Below are 21,899 nucleotides of genomic sequence, written 5' to 3'. Positions count from 1 at the left end.
GTGGATTCAATCCGAAGTCAGTCCTCTCTAGATGTTGCTTGGGGTGTAACCTAAACTCAAGTACAGACCATACAGCTCACAGATGTCGCGACAGACTAAGCAGTTTTGGTGCCAGATGTCAAAGTGATTCGTTCAGCGTGGATGTGGCAGTCTGTCCGTGACTCCGATGATGTTCTGTTCCAGCTCTCCTCTCATTCAGTCTCTATGCATCCGCATCATTCAGCCAAACGGTCTCTCATTAAGGTGAATAATCACACTTGGGAGGGCAAAAATAATGACTAAACTCATATGAAGACACAGCTCATATGAAGAAGACGCATTCCAGTGAATCAGAGATAAATGTCAGTATGAATACTTAATGATGACCCGAATAAATTAATAATACTTAGATGGTTTGCGAATAGCCTAATCAAACAATCAATAGATTAAAGACGTTTATATACTAAAATATGTATTTATACAAACAATAATCTACCTTACACAGTCCAAATGGTTGCTTCCATGAGGCTATTACAAGATATGAAGGATTTCCGTGATAAATCTTGCTGTGCTGTTGCGTTTAAGAGAAATAGCGGATGTTCAGATGACGACACTTGCACTGCATCATATTTTGCGTGTCCATTCTTCTCAGATTTACACGCACAGACAGTTGCAATACGCAAATATAGCTTTCCTCTCGGTTACTGGCTTAACGGCGTACCACTGCTCCATCCGATTTAATCCTGCGCGCACATCTCAGAGCAATAAAACACATTACACCTGACCACAGTGATGTCGTGTGAGTGAACAAACGCTGGGATGAGATTCATGCCGCGCGTGTAGATCTCAATGAGACGCGCTCGCGGGGATGGAGAGCGCTCGAGCGAACAGCGCAGATTTCTGGCACACCCGAATATTCAGTCTGCGTCTGTCACTCCCGTCCGCATAGCAGATAGAGAGAAGAGACGCTGGCATGACGCTGCCAATAAATTCTCCAAAATTACGTCTACATTCATATATGCGTATTTTGACTTTCACGCTTATTATCATATATATTCTCGATTTTAAACGTTTAAAAATTAAATTCAAGAGCGTTAGGATTTAAAACGCTAAGAACTACAAATCCCACACCCTCTCCGGAAGTGACGCACACTCTTGACGTCCTTAGAGAACTGCGCGGGGAAACTGATGTGAAGTTTAACCTGCAGGAAAGGATCTTTGTGTCTCGAAAACTGAAAAATAAAACCATTAATTTCTCATTTAAACATCTGCTCCAGTAATAGGTACTTATTTTGCTTGTTTTGACTAGTTTCTTTTGGAAAGTGTCGTATTTTTTAGAGCTTCTTGCTACTTTGAACACGTGTAAATATTATCACACATAATGAGTTCTTGTAGTTTTAGTTATTATTTGTTTATATATATGCATTATATGAACGTCTGTGCTGTCGTTTTCAGTGTTTTTCGCCGCAATTAAGTATTTAAATGTAAAGACCTGTGCGTTTTGCGCCCTTTACTGTTTCTTTGCAACCAAGTTCGCTTTTGAACCATGTCTTATCATCTGTATCTCTAAAACACAAAAAAACTACAGCATGTGGATCCTTTTAACATTACTAATACAGATGTTTTATTATAATCAGAGAATGTCTGTAACGCTGCAGTGTCCTGGTTATCCTGAGGACACACTGCGCTCTTTGGCTGACAGGCTGCCCTGCAGGGAGGCACAGGTGTCCTCACTGCTGTCACTCATGGGACAGGTGAGTTACATACCTATATATATATAAGATATTGATACAAACAGCATTCTCAAGTCAGAAACCACTTTTCTGCTTTGCTTGCTGAAGTACAGCATTACTTTGGGATTCATGTAACAAGAAGGCTTTAAAAACAATTGAAATATGCAAGTATTTTAATCTTTTCCTTTTGATATGTGATTATTCTGATTAGATATACCCTTTTTTCTTTTTTCTTTATTCTATGTTTTCTTTATTCTATGTACTGCTTCTTTTTTGTTTATACAGTTGTGGTCAGAATTATTGGCACCCTTGGTAAATATGATCAAAGATGACTGTAAAAATAAATCTGCATTGTTAATCCTTTTGATCCAGAAATCTAACCTTTTATTGAAGGAAAAGTATTGAAAGTGGTGGGGAAAATCACATTATGAAATAAATGTTTTTTCTCCAAAACATGTTGGTCACAATTATTGGCACCCCTAGAATTTTTTTATGAGTAAAATATCTCGGAAGTATATTCCCATTCATATTTACAATTTTTTTAGCACACCAGGGTGACTAGGAGCATGAAATTGTCCAGCCATGACTTCCTGTTCCACAGGAGTATAAACATGAGGAAACACAAAGGCCAAATTCCCTTAATCATTCATCACAATGAGTAAAACCAAAGAATATATAGTTCTGATGTGAGCAAAAGATTGTTGAGCTTCACAAAATAGAAAGTGGCTGTAAGAAAAAAGCTAAAGCATTGAAAATCCCTGGAATCTGCCTGGAAGAGGACGTGTGTCTAAATCGTCCTAATGCATGGTGAGGAGGAAAGTTTGAGTGGACAAAGACTCTCCAAGGATCACAGCAGGAGAATTGCAGAGATTAGTTGAGTCTTGACTCTCAGAAAGCCTAAAAAAATGATCAAACAGCACCTACATCCCCACAAGTTGTTCGGGAGGCTTTCAAGAAACAATCATCCAGAAACTATCTCCAGCATATTCAGTTGTCAGACACGACTGGAACTTCAAACGGGACCAGCTTCTATGGTCAGATGAAACTAAAAAAAGAGCTTTTTGGCAGCAAACCCACCAGATGGGTTTGGTGCACACATGGATAAAAAGTACCCCATGCCCACGGTTAAATATACTGCTGGATCTTTAATGTTGTGGGCCTATTTTTCTGCTGGAGGTCCTGGAGATCTTGTTCAGATACATGGTATCATGGATTCTATTAAACACCAACAGATAAAAAATCAAAACCTGACCACTTCTGCTAGAAATCCTATAATGAGCCGTGGTTGGATCTTCCATCAGGACAATGATCCAAAACAAACATCAAAACCAACACAAAAATGTGTCACTGAGCACAAAATGAAGCTTCTGCCATGACCATCCTGACCTGAACCCTAAAGAAAATGAGTGGAGTGAACTGAAGAGAAGAAGCACCAGCATGGAGCTGGAATCTGAAGGATCTGGAGAGATTCTGCATGAAGGAATGATCTCTGATCTCTTGTCAGGTGTTCTCCAAACTCATCTGGCATTATAGGTGAAGATTCAGAGCTGTTATCTTGGCAAAGCCCCTTTTTTTCTTTTCCTTCAATAAAAGGTTAGGTTTTTTGCAAATTTTATGAATTAAAGATCAAAAAGATAAACAATGCAGATTTATTTTTATAGTCATCTTCGATCATATTTACCAAGGGTGCCAATAATTCTGACCACAACTGTATAATGTTCTTCACAAAAAAAAGAGTTAAATACCTATTTTATTATTATGATTTTGCTTAAAAATATTTATATATGGCTATGTACTTTTTATTCACTTTTAAAAAAGTTAATACCAATATATGGGGTATTTTTCAATTAGGCACACTTTGGACTACTAAAATGAGACCTCTACCAACTGTGTGCCTTTTATGTTAATATATGTGTCCACATGTGATGGAATGGACTTGATATTGTGCATGATGGTAATATAATTAAAAAAAATAAATAAATAAATTAAATTAAATAGATATAGCAATTACTTACTAATTTAGGATATATAAACCATACTTAAAAATTAGAAAATATGAAGCTATTTATTTTAAAAAGCTAACAATTTCACAAAAATAAGTTTTAAATGATAAATATATAAACTCAGTGAGAAGGAAAAAAAGAAACATCCTCTCACTTTAAACTGCTTTCATTTTCAGCAAATTTCTTAACGTGTAAATATTTGTATGCACAACAACAACAACAAAAAGGTTCAACAACTCACTGAGACATAAACTGAACAAATTTCACAGACATTTGATGATCAGAAATGGATTAATAGACACTTGCGAGCTCTCGAACACATCTGAAGAGACACATGGTTACAAGTGGCTTGGCACTGCAAGGACAATCAGCTGGCCTTCCTGTCTCCCTGTAGCACTGTCTTAGTTGTCTTACATTACAGACATTGCAGATTATTGCTCTGTTCACATCTGCAGTCCTCATATGGCATGATCATGCAGGTGATCAGAGACCCTGGACATCTTTTTCCTGGTGTTTCTCAGAGTCAGTAGGAAGGTCTCTTTAGTGTCCTAAGTTATTGGAACCGTGACTTTAATTGTCTACCACCTGTAAAATGTTAGTGGCTTGTCAGTGTCCACATGTCCAGAATTGTTTATGGTCACTAGCTCAAAATGAAAGCCAAAGTATTTTACTTTAATGTACCATACAGAGTTAATGTGAGCTGTTGTTACTCTGTCTCTTAACAGCCAGATCAATACAGTTATCCTTCATTCTTCATCTATGGTCACAGAGCAACAGGAAAAAGTCATGTGGTGCTCACCATCATGAAAGATCTGGAGGTAAGATAGTGAAAATTAATTATTTGGAAATGTCTATTCAGATTTTAAAAGTTGTGTAGTTTATTCCAGCCTTTGGAAGTGAATGCAGTAGTGATTGAAAATCTGGGTTTAACTGAATGTTCCAGCTTGAATTCTTCTGATGAAGAATTATTCCTGTAATAAGCACAGACGCAAACTCCTCAACTTTCGACGAAAATTCACCTTTTTGAGATCAAATTAGGTCACTTACGAGTTTTGTGTAGATCCAATGAGACAGTATTGGGGGAAGGGGGAGGGACACACAATGAGCAGAGCTGAAAGTAAACAAATAAGTTTATGTAATCTGCTCAGATTTAGGGCCAAATCTCATGATGGTCAATATGGATTCACATCTTTGTCACCTTTTTCACCCCTGATGAGTTTGCATCCTTGATTAAGTGTATTGCAAGTTGAAGAAAAAAAGTTTACTAAATGAGAAATTAGTGAAAGACAATGAATATAGTTTTGTGATTGTGTGTGTGTGTGTGTGTGTGTGTGTGTGTGTTTTGTACAGCTCCCCCATGCTTCAGTGGACTGTGTAGAGTGTGTGTCCGGTGGACTGCTGTTTCAGCAGGTGTTGTCTGCCTTTTTCGGGCCAAATGCTGCAGCATTGCTTCCTCGTTGCCCGTCTTTGTCAGACTTTGTGCGACTGTACAAACAGATGAGCTCCAGCACACCAGCTGCACAGACACGCTATATAGTGAGTTATCATTTCATTTGTCATCATAATATATATTGCTTTTGTTTATGTTTGCAGATTTGTCAGGATTGTCTGTGAAGTTATTATTTAAGATGTGCACTGATGTGTAGCCATGACATAAGGCGATGCTTCAAGGTTATATAATGTCCTTGTAGATTCTGGACAGAGCCGAACGCATGAGAGATATGGATTTCAGCCTGCTTCCTGCTCTTCTGCGCCTACAGGAACTGGTATGTATTCAATTTTACTAGTGGTTTACTACATTAACATAGAACTCCAAGCCGTTGGTGTGTCCAATGTTGGATGTTTTGGACTGATTCGCCGTCGGTGAGAGAGAGAACTCTGATTGGTTGTTCAGCTTAGTGAACGAGTCAGTGCACGAGAATAAAAGCAAAAGTGATGAAAGCGAAGTCAAGACCGTACATACAAAAGGCTACTATAATTTTACGCCATCTTACCTGAGCATTTGAATGCATAAATATTTTCATAATAACACGAGCCGCCTGGAATGAAGAAAGTGATCAACGTGGCTGATATTCAAAATGTTAAGCAAGCGCTGCTTTGTTTCCGTTTTGTATATCTGCTAGTTTTGGATTTACTATTTGAATGACTAAAATAGACTATTGATACCTGCTTATATAGACGGTTATTTACTCACACACGCGCAGAAGACATATGCTAGTTGACAGTCGCCTTTAGTCCTTTTGGTGTGTTCAAGCGCAGTGTTTTTTGGCCAAGGCTTTAGAATGGAGATTTTGTGTTTTGAATGTTTTGCATTTATATATTACAGTTGTCTTTTTGCCATATTTCTTCATCTGACTTCTCTGTGTTTCCTCTTTGTGGCAGGTAAATGATAATGTTACTGTTATCTTGCTCAGCGAAATTGTGTGGGAAAAGTTTCGGCCCAACACTGGCTGCTTTGAACCTTTGCTCTTTCATTTCCCAGACTACAGTAAAGGTAAGAGGGTCCAGGAAGCATATCAAACGACAGACTCTGAATATGTTATAACAAGCTCTCTTTATTATATAACTGTTGCACAAGCATACCAGTGTGTTCATGTAAATATAAATGAAGATCAGATTTGTCAATGGCCCCAGATTTTATATAACAACGATTATTTCGCTTGAAACGTCACATTTGTGATGAGATTAAAATTGAAAGTGCATGTTATGGGCTTTTTTTTGGGGATTTCTCAAACTACTGTAATACAATCACAAAATCGACAAAAGTGTTTATACCAGGTGCAAACAGGGTCAGTGACAGTTTATTTGGATGGATGAATGAAATGTTTCTAAAAACCTGTTTTTCTGGTCCCTCAGCGGAGCTTGTGCAGATTCTTTCTCGGGATCATCACCCATCCTACACACCTGAGCTCTACGCTTCCTACATAAACATCCTGCTGGGGGTCTTCTTCTCGGTTTGCAGGGATCTGAGGGAGCTCAGGCACCTGGTAATGCCTTTAAATTGTCTGAGTCAGTCTATAAAAGAGCAGTTATTTTGTAGCAGCAGTTTTTATGATGTAGCAGGTGCTCATAAACCAGTAAAAAGTGTTTTTCATCTTCTTTTTCATCGTCTTTCATCTGCTTCAAAAAGACAGAATAAACTAAGTAGTACTGAATTGCTTAATATACTAAAATACACTGTTAAATTTTTTATTTAAACAGGCTTTACTGAATTTCTCCAAGTTTTGTGAACCCCTGGAGAAAGAAGAAGGTAAAATATTTAAACTGAAATAAAACATTTATATTTTTACCATTTAAACACATATTTCACCCTAAAATGTAAATTTGTCATCTGCTTACCCTCATGTTGTCTTAAAGGGAAAGTTCACCCAAAAATTTAAATTCTGTCATCATTTAGTCACCTCCAAATCTGTATAAATGTCTTTGTTCTGCTGAACACAAAGGAAGATATTTTGAAAAAAGTTTGTAACCAGGCTGCTTTGGGACACCATTAACTTCCATAGTAGAAAAAAATACTATGGAAGTCAGTTCAGTCTGTTCAGTTTCTCACATTCTTCAAAATATCTTCCTTTGTGTTCAGCAGAACAAAGAAATTTATACAGGTTTGGAACAACCTGAGGGTGAGTAAATGATGACAGAATTTTTATTTCTGGGTGAACTATCCCTTTAAATTTGTATTTTTCCTTTTCTATTGAATAACATGTTGTCTAACAGAATGTCCAAGCTGCTCTTTTCCATACAATGAAAGTGGAAGGGGTCGTCTGTCAAATGACAAAATTAGTCCATCCGTCTTCTCAAGCCGTATGCCATTATGTGTGATAGACACACAAATTTAAAGTTGTTATTAATTGAAATTATCAACTGAGTTACTATTAATGACTATTAATTTGGTGACCTGTCCCTTTTAATATATTAAACTTCTTTTTGTGTCAGTATACAGTGTTTGAAATCATCTTTTTTGTTTCCTTCAGCTAAAGAGAGTGATATTCACAAGTTATGGAAAAACATCGAGCCCCATCTGCACAGAGCCATGCAGACGGTTTACCTCCGAGAGGTGTCCAGGTCTGTTGTGTTTTCTGAAGAGTGCTCACAGTTAAGATTGTGCTTGAGCTGTGTGTCATCAGAGACTGACTATTTGTGTCTTTTGGTTTAATGCAATCAGCGTACAGTGGGAGCAGCAGCAGATGGACGAGAAGGAGGCCACGACCCTCAGAGGTACACAGACAGACACACACACTCTGCATGTTCAGACAGGACAGCAGAGGCTTCAGTCATGCCCTCACAGACCATCTGCTGGCGTTGCACAGGGATGCAAAAAATTGGGTTCGGGATATCCTGCCAAGATTTCTACTTATATCTACCCTCTGACCACACATTTGCTGATTGGCTGCCCTGATGAATCATTTCAAAATGATTTGGCATGTTTGTTAAAGTTGCCATGAAATGGAAGTTTTGATATTCTTTTCCTTCCTATTGTGAAGCATATCCAAGTGAAAAATGGCTTCTTGAACAAGGAAAATTGTAGTGGCGGGACTTGATTTTTGTCCATCGGTAAATAATTGATTGGTTCTGGTTTGCTATTGGTCGATCTTATGTGAGTGACAGGTTGCCCCGCCCTCACGCTAGTATACACATTATCAGAGAAGAGATGTCATTGCAAGAGGGAGGGGAAGTTATTTTGATTAAAGATTATGAGGGTACGTAAATAAAAAAAAAAATAAAAAAAAAAGTTGTAAATCATTTATAATAAATACTGCAATATTTCATAAAAAAAATAAAATAGTAAATTTTGATTTCTTTAAGGCCAGCATCATTATTAAAAGTGCACTTTGTGATAATGTCAAATTAAAAGTTTAAAGTACATTGTAAATAATTGTTTTGATCATCTCTTTGTTGTTCTTTAAAGAATTACATTTATTTTAATCTGTTGATTTAAAACATACTTGATTTTAATTTTAACTGTAGTGTTATTCTTTCATATTTAAAGTTAAGTTTCAATAGAAATGACACTAAAGTATATTTTAGTCAGTACATTTAGCAGTAACCATATTTCAAAGACAATAGAAGTAATTATGAAGTTACGTATAAAGATGTACTGAAGTCCTACTCTGAAGTTCAGCTAATAGCATTTAGTAAAATATTTTTTCATTCAATTGTAAATAACATGCAATTAATTGTCCAAAAACATTACATTCAGTTTATTTAGAGTATATACTAAAGTATATTACTTCCATAATAAGTACTCATTTCTTAATTTGTAACCAAATTTTGTTAATAGCAAATCTGCTCTTGATTTATTAATCTATATCCTTTTGACCAATGGAAATCCATTCCTTTTGCTGATTTTATCCAATGAGATGTCTCGTTTTCCTCCTGTAGGTTTATCAGCACATGCTCACATAGAGCTGCCATATTACTCCAAGTTTCTGCTGATTGCTGCGTACCTGGCGTCCTTTAACCCTGCCCGCACAGATCGACGCTTCTTCCTCAAGGTTTATTAGAGCTTTCTTATATCCTCTTTATTATCTCCTATAATAAAATAATCATGAATGCACCTTCATGAATCATCTAATCACTAAAGAAACGCTGTTTTTCTTCCTTTAGAATCACGGGAAAATAAGAAAAACTAATTTCTTGAAGAAGCATGAGAAGGTGAGGAGTTCATTATGAGTGTTCTTTCTGCAGGTTCATTAATGTAATCTGTCGGGTTTTTTTTTTTCCCTCTGATTTTGTCTTTTTGTTGCAGACTAGTAACCATCTGTTGGGACCGAAGCCTTTTCCTCTTGACAGACTGTTGGCCATATTCTACAGTGTGGTTGATAGCAGAGTTGCACCTACAGCCAGTATCTTCTCGCAGGTAATTTCAGTGAGGTTTGGTAAATAATTCTGTTTCAGATAATAATAAGCTCTGTCATTTATGACAATAAGCTCAATTAGCTAAGGTAAGACATGTGCAATATGGCAGCAAAAGGAAGGCTTAAAATCATGTTAGACACTGGGTGGCAGTGTTTCATCTTTCTTTTCATAAATCATTTATTTTGTCAAAACACTCGAATTAATTTGCTCTGATAGATGAAGAGCTTGGCTGTATACATGGCTCATACAATCATAGAAATATCAGGTTTAAAATTCCATTTTAAAATTGTGATTTCAAGACTACTTTGTTTTTGTGTTGTTAAATGTTTCATTGGTTAGATGTTGCTCTTTGTAAGTGCTTGCGTAGTTTAAAACATGCTCTGTTTTCCCAGGTTAACTGCCTGTGTGACTCATTTACATTCTAATAATTATTCTAATAAATGAGACCGAAATAAGGGTCTTCAAGGTGTTTGGCTGTTCAGGAAGCTGAATAACCTGAACTTGAAATTTAAGGGTTAGCTCACCGAAAAATGACAATTCTGTCATCATTTACTCACCCCCATGTCATTCCAAACCTGTAAGACTTTCATTTATCTTCAGAACACAAATTAAGGTATTTTTAATCAAATCTGAGCCAGTTCTGTACTCTCCATTGATAGCTACACAACTACCACTTTGACCCTTCAAGAAGAGATCGTAAAAACTAATCCATATGAATTGAGTGGTTTAGTCCAAATTGAGTCCAAATGTCGATCGCTCTGTACGCTGAACAGATTGAATTTAGGCTTTAATTCACAAATAAACATTGGACAGCGAACACGAGCAGAAGCTCAACCAAACCTGCTTGACTCACAAGAACAAACCTCTTCTTGAAGCTAAAACGTAACACGAGAATGAACGTCATTGGTTCTCGCACGTCAAGAAAACATGCCTGAGCTTCTGTTTACCACAACTGATATGTGCATTGATGAATGTTTATATGTGATTTAAAAGCCTAAATTCAAACTGGACACTTCATACAAAGTGATTGTGTCTCTTTAGAAAATTTGAACTAAACCACTCAATTCATATGGATTAGTTTTATGATCTCTTTATGAACTTTTTGAAGCGTCAAAGTTTCAGTTGCGTACCGTCAATGGAGGGACAGAAATCACTCAGATTTTATCAAAAAGATCTTAATTTGTGTTCCGAAGGTCTTACGGATTTGGAACAACATAAGAGTGAGTAATTAATGACAGAATTTTCATTTTTGGGTGAACTAACACTTTCATTCTAATATGACATTTTGTTAAATATTATAATTTAAAGATAATAATATATGAAGTCATGATACCATATAGAAATACAGTTGTTTGCTTTCTGTTTTACAGATTTCGTCTCTAGTTACTTTGCAGCTTCTCTCTCAGGTGGGGCATGATGACCAGCTGGACTCACCCAAATACAAATGTGCAGTTTCTCTGGACTTCATTCTTGCAATCTCTAGGTGTGTGGGTTGGATAGACCTTTTGGCCTTGTTTGCACCTGGTTGTAACATCCATCTTTAATGATCTGATCACAAGTGGTCAGGCAAGATTGATCACTGGCATGTCCTCAGATTTCGAGTGGATTTTCTTATTTTGTGACTGCATCGCTGACTATGCTACTCCATGTTAACCCTTCACCGAACTGCACTTACATTTGTTCATTTTGCAGACACTTTATCCAACTTGTATTTGGTTCTGATAATTTGCGATCTTATTACCCAAAATGGATGTTAATATCAGGTGTAAACGGTATTTGATTTGGTTTTTTTTAACCTTTAGATGCACCTTTAGATCTAATTCTTTGGTTTTGTGTTAACTTATTGACTATTTGTGTCTTCTTCATCCTAGAACTGTAAGCTTCGATGTGGTGAGGTATCTGTATGACTTCCTGTGAGCCTGCTGCAGTGGATATGAAGCAGGCATCTGAATTAATTTGAATGGACTGCAGGATAAATTGTTACAGGAACTTCCTGCATGTATTAGTCCAATCAGAAAATACTCAAGAGACTCATTCCTCCAAGAGAAATGTGATGGGTTTGGTGTGTTAATGTATGCCATAACTTAAAATTACTCTAATAAAAACTGTATATTTTGTTATAACAATGGGTGCAATTTACTTTTCATACACTACTGTTCAGTAAGTTTTTTGAAAGTTATGCTCACCAAGGCTATTATTATTATTTATTATAATTTAAATCTTGTGATGACAAATCTGTCATTTCTGCAGCCGTCATTACATTTCAAAAGAACATTTATTTGAAATAGAAATATTTTGTAATGTGATAAATGTCTGTATTGTCACATTTTGATCTATATATATATATATACACACTCGAAATCAATATATCATTTGATCAATCAGTATATATATATACACTTTTACTGTAAGATAAGGTGGTTTGGTACATAATATGTGTACTTTAAAAAGGAAGTGCCCTTTTGTATGCTGTACTCAAAGTACATTACACTAAAATCTAATGGCAGGTACAAACTCTACTACTAATTGATTGTACTAAATAATTAATTCATATGTATCAGGCTTTATTCCCATCTACTGATGTTCATGCAATGTTTTTGCAGCATGGAGACTGGCATAACATCTCTCCCAGGATTCATGGTACTACCACAGTTGCACACGTCCCTTCAACCACATTTGAATGATCGAGGTATCTATATGACATATAAATATGTCCTGTGTTATTTGGATCCTTTGTAGAAGGGTAGCTCAGCTCAGAGGACTGACCTCCTTATCCTTTTGCAACAAGATGGCAAAGCTGGCATGAATACCAATCGCCCTCTCTGACGTAGGCAAACAACCCAGAACAACGACTAAATGAGGATCTGGGAGAAAGAAACCATGGGTGCAATGGAGTGTAAGTGATTGATTGAAATGTAGGTTTTTAGTATTGCAGTCTGTTAATTCAGCTTTTGAGAGGAAACTGATGCTGCGTCTGACTCACAAGGTCTCCATGGTAATAGATTGCGGTTGTCATAGAAACTGAGGGTCCACAGTTAAAAAGACTCCAAATGTGACTCATGTGTTCTCACAAGCTGACGTAGTCTGAATAGAAGACGGGGCTTGAGAGGCAAAGGGTCATTTTGGTGTCTGCAGCTAATTAATTCATGCATGAACTTAACACCGGTGTCGGTTATTATGTCTTTAATGTACAAATGGAAGCACAAGCAGTTCATTAACCAAGCTTAAGGTAGGTCCTGGAGTCCTACAACAGAAGGCACCTTCATTATGTGTCTATATCAATGCAGAGCAAGCCATTCTTATACACTGCAGAAACTAAAATAATATGCAAGTATCAAGCATAGTATGCACATATCTTTAAAAAAAAAAGGTAAACATTCCTGACATGACAGAGAAACAATTCATCTATTTTAACAAATGTGTTCTTGAAATTTAGGTTTCACAGACAGAGCTTAGATTAAGCCAGAATTACACTTTAGTTCAATTAGGACATTTAAGTAGCTTTTATAAACGTGCCTTGGAAAAAAAAAAAACATTACTGGTGTGTATCTTGAGACAAAACAATGGCACTGACACATCTTCAGTTAAAACAGCTCAAACATGCATTTACTCTGGGACTAGATTAAGCCATGTCTGTGAAACCGGGGTTATATCACATTTAAAATGCCCTAAAATGCTTTTAAAATGGCAAAAAAGATAAATTTATTAAAAACGGTTACCCTTTACAGTACCAAAAATATACGCCTTCCCTTGAACATTCGTAAAAAAAAAATAATAAACTTTAAAAGTGGACATACTTTTGTTCAAAAGATTGGGGCCAGTAAGTTTTTCTTTTTTAAATAAATGTATACTTTTATTGATCAAATTTGACATTTACATCATTACAAAAGATTTGGGTTTCTAATAAATGCTGTTCTTTCGAACTTTATCAAAAAATTGGGAAAAAAAATACATAAGTTTCCATAAAAAATTAAATAAATGCAGCCTTAGTGAGACTTATTTCAAAAAACATTAGGCCCACAAAATCTGACCGACCCCAAACTTTTGAATAAATGTATGTCAACAACCACTTAGTCAAATATTTATAAACATCTCAGCCATCTAAAACAATAAATAAATATATATTTAAAAATGTTGTCTTCTTTTTTTTTTTTGGAAATAATAAAGTAATAAGAAAATAAAGCCCTCTAAATGGACATCCACTTCATACTGATTCTTTTCCCATGAAGCCACTTTCGCTTAGCGAGAAGGCTGTGTTTGGGAAACAGTCAGTATTAGATGTGGGACGCCCCACACCAATTTCATCTCTTGGCCCCTTTAGCTCGGTCTCTCTTTAATATGATTGTGTTTTAGCATTAGACAGTGGAGGTGAAGTTGTTTTCTGATCAAGAGACTGCAAGGGTGGACGGTCTCTTATACGCTGTGTCTCCGGTTATGGATCATGGCCACTATGTGCGAGAGGTCTAAACTCTTCATCATCACCTCCATAAAGTCTTCATCACTGCGTGCTCCTGCTACAAACTCCTCCAGTGAAAGCTCCCCTGATGAATGGAGAAAAATGGACAGGCAAATCACAATCATGCTCTTTTAAAGACTGAATTTGTCTCTGATGCTGCCTTCACGTCCCACTTCTGAAGTCGTAATAACGAGCTTATCGCATTCAAGTTTCGACATGAGAGGGCGTTCATGTGCAATTTTTCACCTAGGAAACTCGGAGAGCATGTGAAGGCAGCATTAATATTAGAAGCTTTTTGCTCTCACCATCTCCGTTGATGTCGATCCTATCAAACACTCGGTTTGTGAAGTCCTCAGCGCTCACTTCCTGTGTCTCGCTCCCGTTGATGGCGCGGATGGCCTAACGTACAATACGGGTTTATAAGATTAATATCATTTATTTTATTTTCATTGCCGTCTAGTGCAGTTTTACAAATATTATCGTTCCTACCTTTATGATATTCAGGAGCTCGTGTCTGTCTATGCAGCCGTTGCCGTCAACATCGTAAAGTCTGAAGTACCAGCGCAGTTTGTGCTCCATCTTCCCTCTCATTACGAGACTGAGGGCGGCCACGTACTCCATGAAGTCTATATAACCGTCCTGCAAGAGAAATTTACATTTCAAACACCGTTGAGTCCACACCACACTCAACAAAGGCCTAAATGTAAGATTTGTGTATATGAATTGCAAATACAATTTCCATCCATTTGGATTATACAGTTTTAACATGGGCCTACTAATAAACTTAAAGCGGAACTTTGCGAAGCTCCCCCTAGAGGTTCCTTCAGTGAATCACATTGTCGTAAATACTCCAAGCGCAGCTCTGGACTACAACACTCACCAGCGCAGTAGTTTTGCAAATACAGTACAAGAAATCGCGATGGATGTGGGTAATTTTCGAAATTGTCCTATAAAGTCATAATATATACATTGTTTTTGGATTACCGTAAAGCATTTTGTCACTCTCGCGTGAACGTGAACATGAGGCGAGATTGTGTCGGGTCGGTGCAGCTCGCCTCAAACACACCACTACAAGTCAATCGTAAGGACTTTATGAAACTATTTATGAAGGTAAAAAAGTTACTTAGTTCTGCTTTAATGTGAAGTTAATGTTTTGAAAGAAGTCTCTTATGCTCATCAAGCCTGCATTTATTTGATAAAAAAATACAGGAAAAAACAGTAATTTTGTTAAATATTATTATAATTTAACATAATGGTTTTCTATTTTAATATAGCCTACTTTAAAATATAATTTATTTCTGTGATGCAAAACTGAATTTTCATTAGCCATTATTCCATTCTTCAGATCCTTCAGAAATCATGCTGATTTATAAACAATGTTGGAAAGAGTCGTGCTGCTTAATATTATTTGGAACCTGTGATACTTTTTTTAAGGATTCATTGATGAATAAAATGTAAAAAAAAAAAAAGAGCATTTATTCAAAATAAAACTATTTTTGACCGGTACTGTACATAAAAGAAATGGGTAAGATTTTTGTAATGGTACTAATAAACTGACTTTGCCTAAAGGATTAGTCCACTTTTACATAAAACTTTTCCTGATAATTTCCCCCGTGTCATCCAAGATGTTTATGTCTTTCTTCAGTCGAAAAGAAATTAAAGTTTTTGATTACATATAGTGGACTTCAATGGGCACCAAACAGTTAAAGTTCAAAATGTGTTTCACTGCAGCTTCAAATTGTTCTACATGAGAAATAAGGGTCCTATCTACAGAAACCATCACTAATTTTCTGAAGAAAAAAAAGAAAATTATATAAGTTTTAACCATAAATGCTCATCTTGAACTAGCTCTCTTCTTCTTCTCTATTAGAATCCCGGCAGTGTAGACACTAAGTGTATTACTGCCCTCCACAGGTCAAAGTTTGAACTAATTGTTATATGCATATTGCAGAAGTCTAACTATATGGGGAAAAAATCCTGGAATGTTTTCATCAAAAACTTCAATTTCTTTTCGACTGAAGAAAGAAAGACATGGACATCTTGGGTGACATGGGGGTGAGTAAATTATCAAGAACAGTTTATTTAAAAGTGGACTAATCCTTTAAATACATACACATTTATATATTTATCATACATTTTAACTAAATGAATATTGCTTCTTCCATAGCTAGCCATATTTTAACAATGTTCACACTTTTAAAATAAATTTAATTCACAAAGAACAGATTTATGCAGGTTCTAATCAATTTGAATAAATGCATTTTGAAAATATTTAAATAAAATCAAATAAATGCAAACAATGCCATGATTTTTTGAGTGCAGAAATCTTACCAGTTTTATGCATGTATGGCTGACAAATATGCATTACATTAAGTTTATTCGATTATGATAAAATTATATTCCATATAAATGGACATTTTTAAATGCAATTCACATACATCTTAAATACACATTTTTAAATGCATACTACATTATGAATGATGTAATACACTTTAAATAAACTGTGTTCAATGTCTGATCTGGTTGGTTTGCTTCTGCTTTATTCAAGGATTATAATAAATGGCAATGAGGGAAATTAATTAAAATAAATCTAAGACTTTTGAGATCTATCTACCAATCAGCATCCACATCTGCTGCAATCTGTTAAATAAAATAAGTTATAAAAATGTTTATATTAGCTATGTGTTCAGCTGGATGCCCTTTTGTTCTCTTTTCATGTGCTTGCACATATTTAGATGATGGAGGTGATGGGGATCATGATTAGGATGATGAGGCTGCCCTCTGGAGGATTACTGCCAGTTTCAAGGTCTGCGTCTGAGAGACGGACACAGCCACTTGACACAGACATAATCCTCAGGTCAACACACTTTCCTCAGAATGTCACATCTCTTTGTCTCACACAGATGCCAACTGTCTAGGGTCAGGGTCAGGGAGAAGGTCACGGGCAATGTAAGAGTTGAGCTTTGTTAATGTGTGGAGATATATGGGTATTTTATACTGCTTATTGTTGAGCAACTGTTTAGACATGATTTTACTGGTATTAGTAGTCTGGAATTCTAATTTCTCAGATACAATTTCTGTAGACTTTGATATTTCTATTATAAACTAAATATCAAGAAACTATAATGCAGGCACTCAATTCTCTGCAATTTGTGCCACTTTAATTATCAGAAAGTGATAAATAAGTTATACAATCAGTTATGAAATGTTTAATCATGGGTAATTTAATGAAATAATTTCACATTTATAAAAAAGATAGAAATTCATTAAAATGATCATTATAGAAAATAATAATATACCATACACTTTCACAATTTATGATATAGAATAAAGACTAAATTAAAAGTTAGTTTGTCATTACCAAGTGGTTGATAGTTGCTTTTTTAATCTATGTCCCTATTAATGATTTCCCTCGGAGCGAGACACAATTGTACAGTGAAGCGGAGAGATTTAGCTCGATGAGTATTGACATAAACACACGTTACAATTAAATACATATGTGAAATACATGGGAATCTCATATAAAATGCTCATATCAAGATTAAATAATAACATGAGGGTTAAAACTGTTTTTGTGGCAAAAATCTCATTGGGATCCAATTATGAAAACATGTTTTGACTTGGAGTAGTTGTTAGTGCACGTGAATGGGATCTGATTCTGTAATACATTCACAAACCTGTTCAACTGTTAATCTTAATCTCATAGATAAGCTCATTATTCATTGTATTAATGAGTCACTGTAAATAAAAGCTGGAATGAAGTGCTAAATATAGCGCTATAAATATACATCCAGACAACACACTAAGAATGATCCGAGCTTTGCTCTGATCTGACTCAACATATAATAAACTCACGTGTGCTGACTTGCAGACAGTTATTGATTATATATATCACACTACGGTTCAAACTTTTTTTTTGTTTTTGAAAAAAAGTCTCTTATGCTCACCAAGTCTGCATTTATTTGGTTATAGAAATATTATTACAAATGTTTTTTATTTTAATATATTTTAAAATGTATAGCTGTGATGCAAAGCTGAATTTTCAGGATCATTACTCAGTCTTCAATGTCACATGATCCTTCAGAAATTGCTCTAATATGCCGATTTGCTGCTCAAGAAACATTATCAATGTTATAAACAGTTATATATATATAAATATATATATATATATATATATATATATATATATATCTATATATATATATATATATATATATACACAGAAAATGCTATAAAGCTCAAAATGACCTCATATTGGTATAGGCCAGTATATTGGTCTAACTGCTAGTGGAAGAAATTGGAATAATTTCTCCTGAAAATAGGATGGGAATCAGCAGAAATCAGTCTGAATCTTAGCAAACATAGTTTCAAGTCTGATGCAACAGAATGCAATGAGCCTCAAAACCTGCATATTATAGCCAACCTTTTAAATTAAAACTATTAATACTCTGTCTTTAAAAGTACCATTGCCAGAAAATTTTCAAAGGCATCCTTAGCCACTTTTACTATCCACTCTGTTCATTTATATATATTGTTTTCATCTCTTTCACTCACCTTGTTCATGTCAAATGTGCGGAACATCTGCTCGATGTAGGCATTGGCCTCTGGATCCAGACCTCTGAGCCCGAAGAACTGTTTGAACTCATGCAGCGTGAGCTGACCAGATGGACACTCAGTCATGAACTTCTTATACCACAGATGCATTTCAACGGCCTGCAGGTCGTCCACGGTGCTGCCTGTTGAATTCCCCATCGCTAAACAGAGAACGGATTGTTGTGGAGAGCTGGACTGGAGCTACACTGTCAGGAAACCCAACTGGTCTGCTGTGCAGGCGAGCGTTTCGCTTCTCACAGACACACGACACTGGGACCTAAGAGTGAGGTGGGCACCCTCTGGAGGCTTTTGTACTGGCCTGGGATCAGACACGCCCCACCAACTCCATCTTATTGATATTAACTGTGACTAATCCAGCTCACTGTGTATGCGAGGCTTAAGGATGACCATGGCTGGGATGGCCATTGGTAATTGCATGTGAGATTGGGGACATGCTGACAAACATTCCCATGTGACGGCCTTTAAACTGCATCAGCATTTCTGGACTTCATAATGATTTTAGTGACGAAAAGACAAATGACGTTTCCAAATTTATTTTCAGTGATATAGTCAAATTATGATATATTCATATGCACGTTAGTAGCCGTGTCACAATTGTTTGAGGTAACAAGCTTCAGTCAATTTTTTTGTTTTTGTGTATCATACATGACAGAGCCTTTACAATAATTACAAACCAAAGAATACATTTGAGAACATTCTAGTGCTAAAATAAAATGCCATAGTGTAGAAATAGTATAATGCCAAACATCTTTCATCTTCACATGAAAAACATTTTTCAGTTTGTTAGCATTTGATTGTCAAGTTAGACACACCATATTCATATTACATTGGTTAGTATATATTGAACAATAATATTAATAGTTAATACCATTTAAAAAATCATATAGTCTAACAGGAATGAGATGTAACTTGAGATCTCACAACATATTAAGCCTATAAATACATTTAGAGATGCAGAATTTTCTCTTCTCAAGCTCAAACTAAGTAAAGCTTGCTAGATCTGTTCAATCATTTCTGGAAAGTTTATAAAAAGGTATTCATTACAGGTAAACTTTGACAGTCAGTTTGATATTTTGGGTATTAGTAATAGTATTTTGTATAGTATTTTCCACTGAGGGTAATTATTGTTAACTAAAACTAAAACCATAAAAAAACAAACAAAAAAAAAACAGTCATTACTTGAAATAAAATATTAAATAAAAAACTTTAAATAATATTAAAGTTTTTTTTTTAAGGTGAAGAACTAAAACAACTAAAATTAAAAATTAATAAAAACTATATAGGTATACTTTTAATACAAAAAAAAAATGTTTGTTGAGGTTTGTTGAGACAAACTTTGAAGTTGGCTTGAGAAAGCTAGATAGATAGATAGATAGATAGATAGATAGATAGATAGATAGATAGATAGATAGATAGATAGATAGATAGATAGATAGATAGATAGATAGATAGATAGATAGATAGATAGATAGATAGATAGATAGATAGATAGATAGATAGATAGTTTAAATTTGAACAGTTTGAACAATCTTGGCTCATTTGAACATTCCATCAATGAAAGTGGGATTTTTTAACATAATTTTTAGGAAAACTGTCAGTCTGATCAGTTAGAATAGATATGCGCGAGTCGAAATAGTCTGAAAGTCTGAGTTGTAGAGTTTTTAGTCTCAGAAGAATAATAATAACTTTAAGTTTAAATAGCATTTCACTAAGTTGGCTTTCTCAAGCCAACTTAATGACCAAAACAGGCAAAAACAAAATTTCTTAAAAGTTAAAATGAAAACATAAATGTATAAAAATAAAATCTAATAAAAAATATTAACAAAAACTATAATAGTATATCATACTAAAATAGCATACATTTCAGAGAACCCCTGAAATGTGAAAGTGACCCTGTCACAGAGCTGTCTTCTGCTCCCAGTGTTTCCCTTGTTTAGCTTCCTTTGGATACGGCATTCCTAGTTGATCCCTGACAGACTAATTAAAACATAATATTTTTGAGCTAAATAAGTTTAGGTTATCCCACAAAAACGATGAACCTGCTAGAGCAGGGGTCCTCAGCTCTGGACCTCGAGATCCACTTTCCTGCAGAGTTTAACCCTAATCCAATACACCTGAACAAGCTAATTACTTCTAAATTGCAAGTAGGTAGCTGTGTTTAATCCAGGTTGGAGCTAATCTCTGCAGGAAAGTTGATCTTGAGGTCCAGCGTTGAGGACCCCTGTGCTAGAGTATCTGAGTTTTCTATGCTACTGATGATACAAATCCCACTTGTTTCAGGATACATTTTACTATTATTATTTAAAGCAACATACAACAGCTCCAACCATATAATGTCCAATCAGACACATATGTGCTAATAGTAATTTTAGGCTCATCTCCCTCACTGCTAAACTGCATTCAGTAGATATAGAATGATTTAAAAAAAAACTTGTTCGGGCAAAACAACACTGTTTAGGATTAACTGTGAGGCAAAATAAGTTAGGATTTACTTATCTTAACTTTTTTGCATTGTTTTTCATTCCAGTAAATACTGGTTTAGACTTGAAAAACAGATGTTGAGTTCAGTCTATCAGGCGTGGTTATTATAACACTCTGTGGACTCTCCTTTAACCTCATTGCTTTCAGTGAGCCCTTTGAAGTGAACAGAAAATTGAGACTCGACGTACAAGTACATAAACACTACAAAATTCTGCACGTACAGATGCAATGGTATTGTTCTCCTTGGAGTCTATAACTCCATTTAAGATCCATGGTTTCTTCATTTTTTTGTGAGAAACATTATCCTCATATTGTCCGTTCTCATTCCGACTCTGTGTCGCTGCTGGAGAGCATTTCTATGGACGTCCTACTGCATCTTCTGGTCCACCAGTTTAGGCTCCTATGAATGGATTCAAATACCTCTACTGTGTATCTGGCAAACATCGACATCCACTTGATTACTTCCACAAAACAGTTCACAGAGCGAGATACAAAGATTACAAACACTGTGGTATAGTGTGCCAACAGAATGAGACTGCGTCCCAACTGTTTTCCGTAATTAATAATCATGTTAAGCTTTAAATCATGTCCTCCCATTCTGTTTTGAACCATTAAGTAACTTCAAACCTAAAATAATATTTGTATTATCTTCTGCAAGCAACCATGCCTACTTAGTCCTTAAATTTTGATTCTACGTTTTATATTTGTTGACGGTCCCTTGGTGTACAGTATTTGCGCCTCACAGAGTCACTTGTTGTTTTCACACACTCCCATGCG

The 21,899-nt window shown here is 35.6% G+C and overlaps 2 protein-coding genes across 2 annotated transcripts; one reads left to right on the top strand and one right to left on the bottom strand.

The window, feature by feature from the left end:
- The first annotated feature begins 1,123 nt into the window (after positions 1-1,123).
- orc5 (origin recognition complex, subunit 5) lies at positions 1,124-11,664 on the top strand. The gene is made up of 15 exons (XM_067392217.1): positions 1,124-1,262; positions 1,617-1,733; positions 4,441-4,533; positions 5,066-5,251; positions 5,407-5,481; positions 6,098-6,209; positions 6,572-6,702; positions 6,917-6,965; positions 7,687-7,777; positions 7,878-7,930; positions 9,095-9,207; positions 9,320-9,367; positions 9,462-9,572; positions 10,942-11,054; positions 11,443-11,664. Exons 2-15 carry the CDS (start codon positions 1,620-1,622, stop codon positions 11,486-11,488), a joined length of 1,335 nt encoding a protein of 444 aa, XP_067248318.1. The 5' UTR covers positions 1,124-1,262; positions 1,617-1,619; the 3' UTR covers positions 11,489-11,664.
- A 2,320-nt stretch (positions 11,665-13,984) lies between these two features.
- guca1aa (guanylate cyclase activator 1Aa) lies at positions 13,985-18,779 on the bottom strand. The gene is made up of 4 exons (XM_067391094.1): positions 18,582-18,779; positions 14,517-14,666; positions 14,333-14,426; positions 13,985-14,112 (listed from the first exon to the last, which is right to left on the bottom strand). The coding sequence occupies exons 1-4, from the start codon at positions 18,777-18,779 to the stop codon at positions 13,985-13,987; spliced, it is 570 nt and encodes a 189-aa protein (XP_067247195.1).
- Positions 18,780-21,899: the final 3,120 nt, after the last annotated feature.

This window comes from Chanodichthys erythropterus, chromosome 8, assembly GCF_024489055.1.
Source record: "Chanodichthys erythropterus isolate Z2021 chromosome 8, ASM2448905v1, whole genome shotgun sequence".
NCBI classification, from domain to species: domain Eukaryota; kingdom Metazoa; phylum Chordata; class Actinopteri; order Cypriniformes; family Xenocyprididae; genus Chanodichthys; species Chanodichthys erythropterus.
This window is presented reverse-complemented; position numbering and strand designations above follow the sequence as displayed.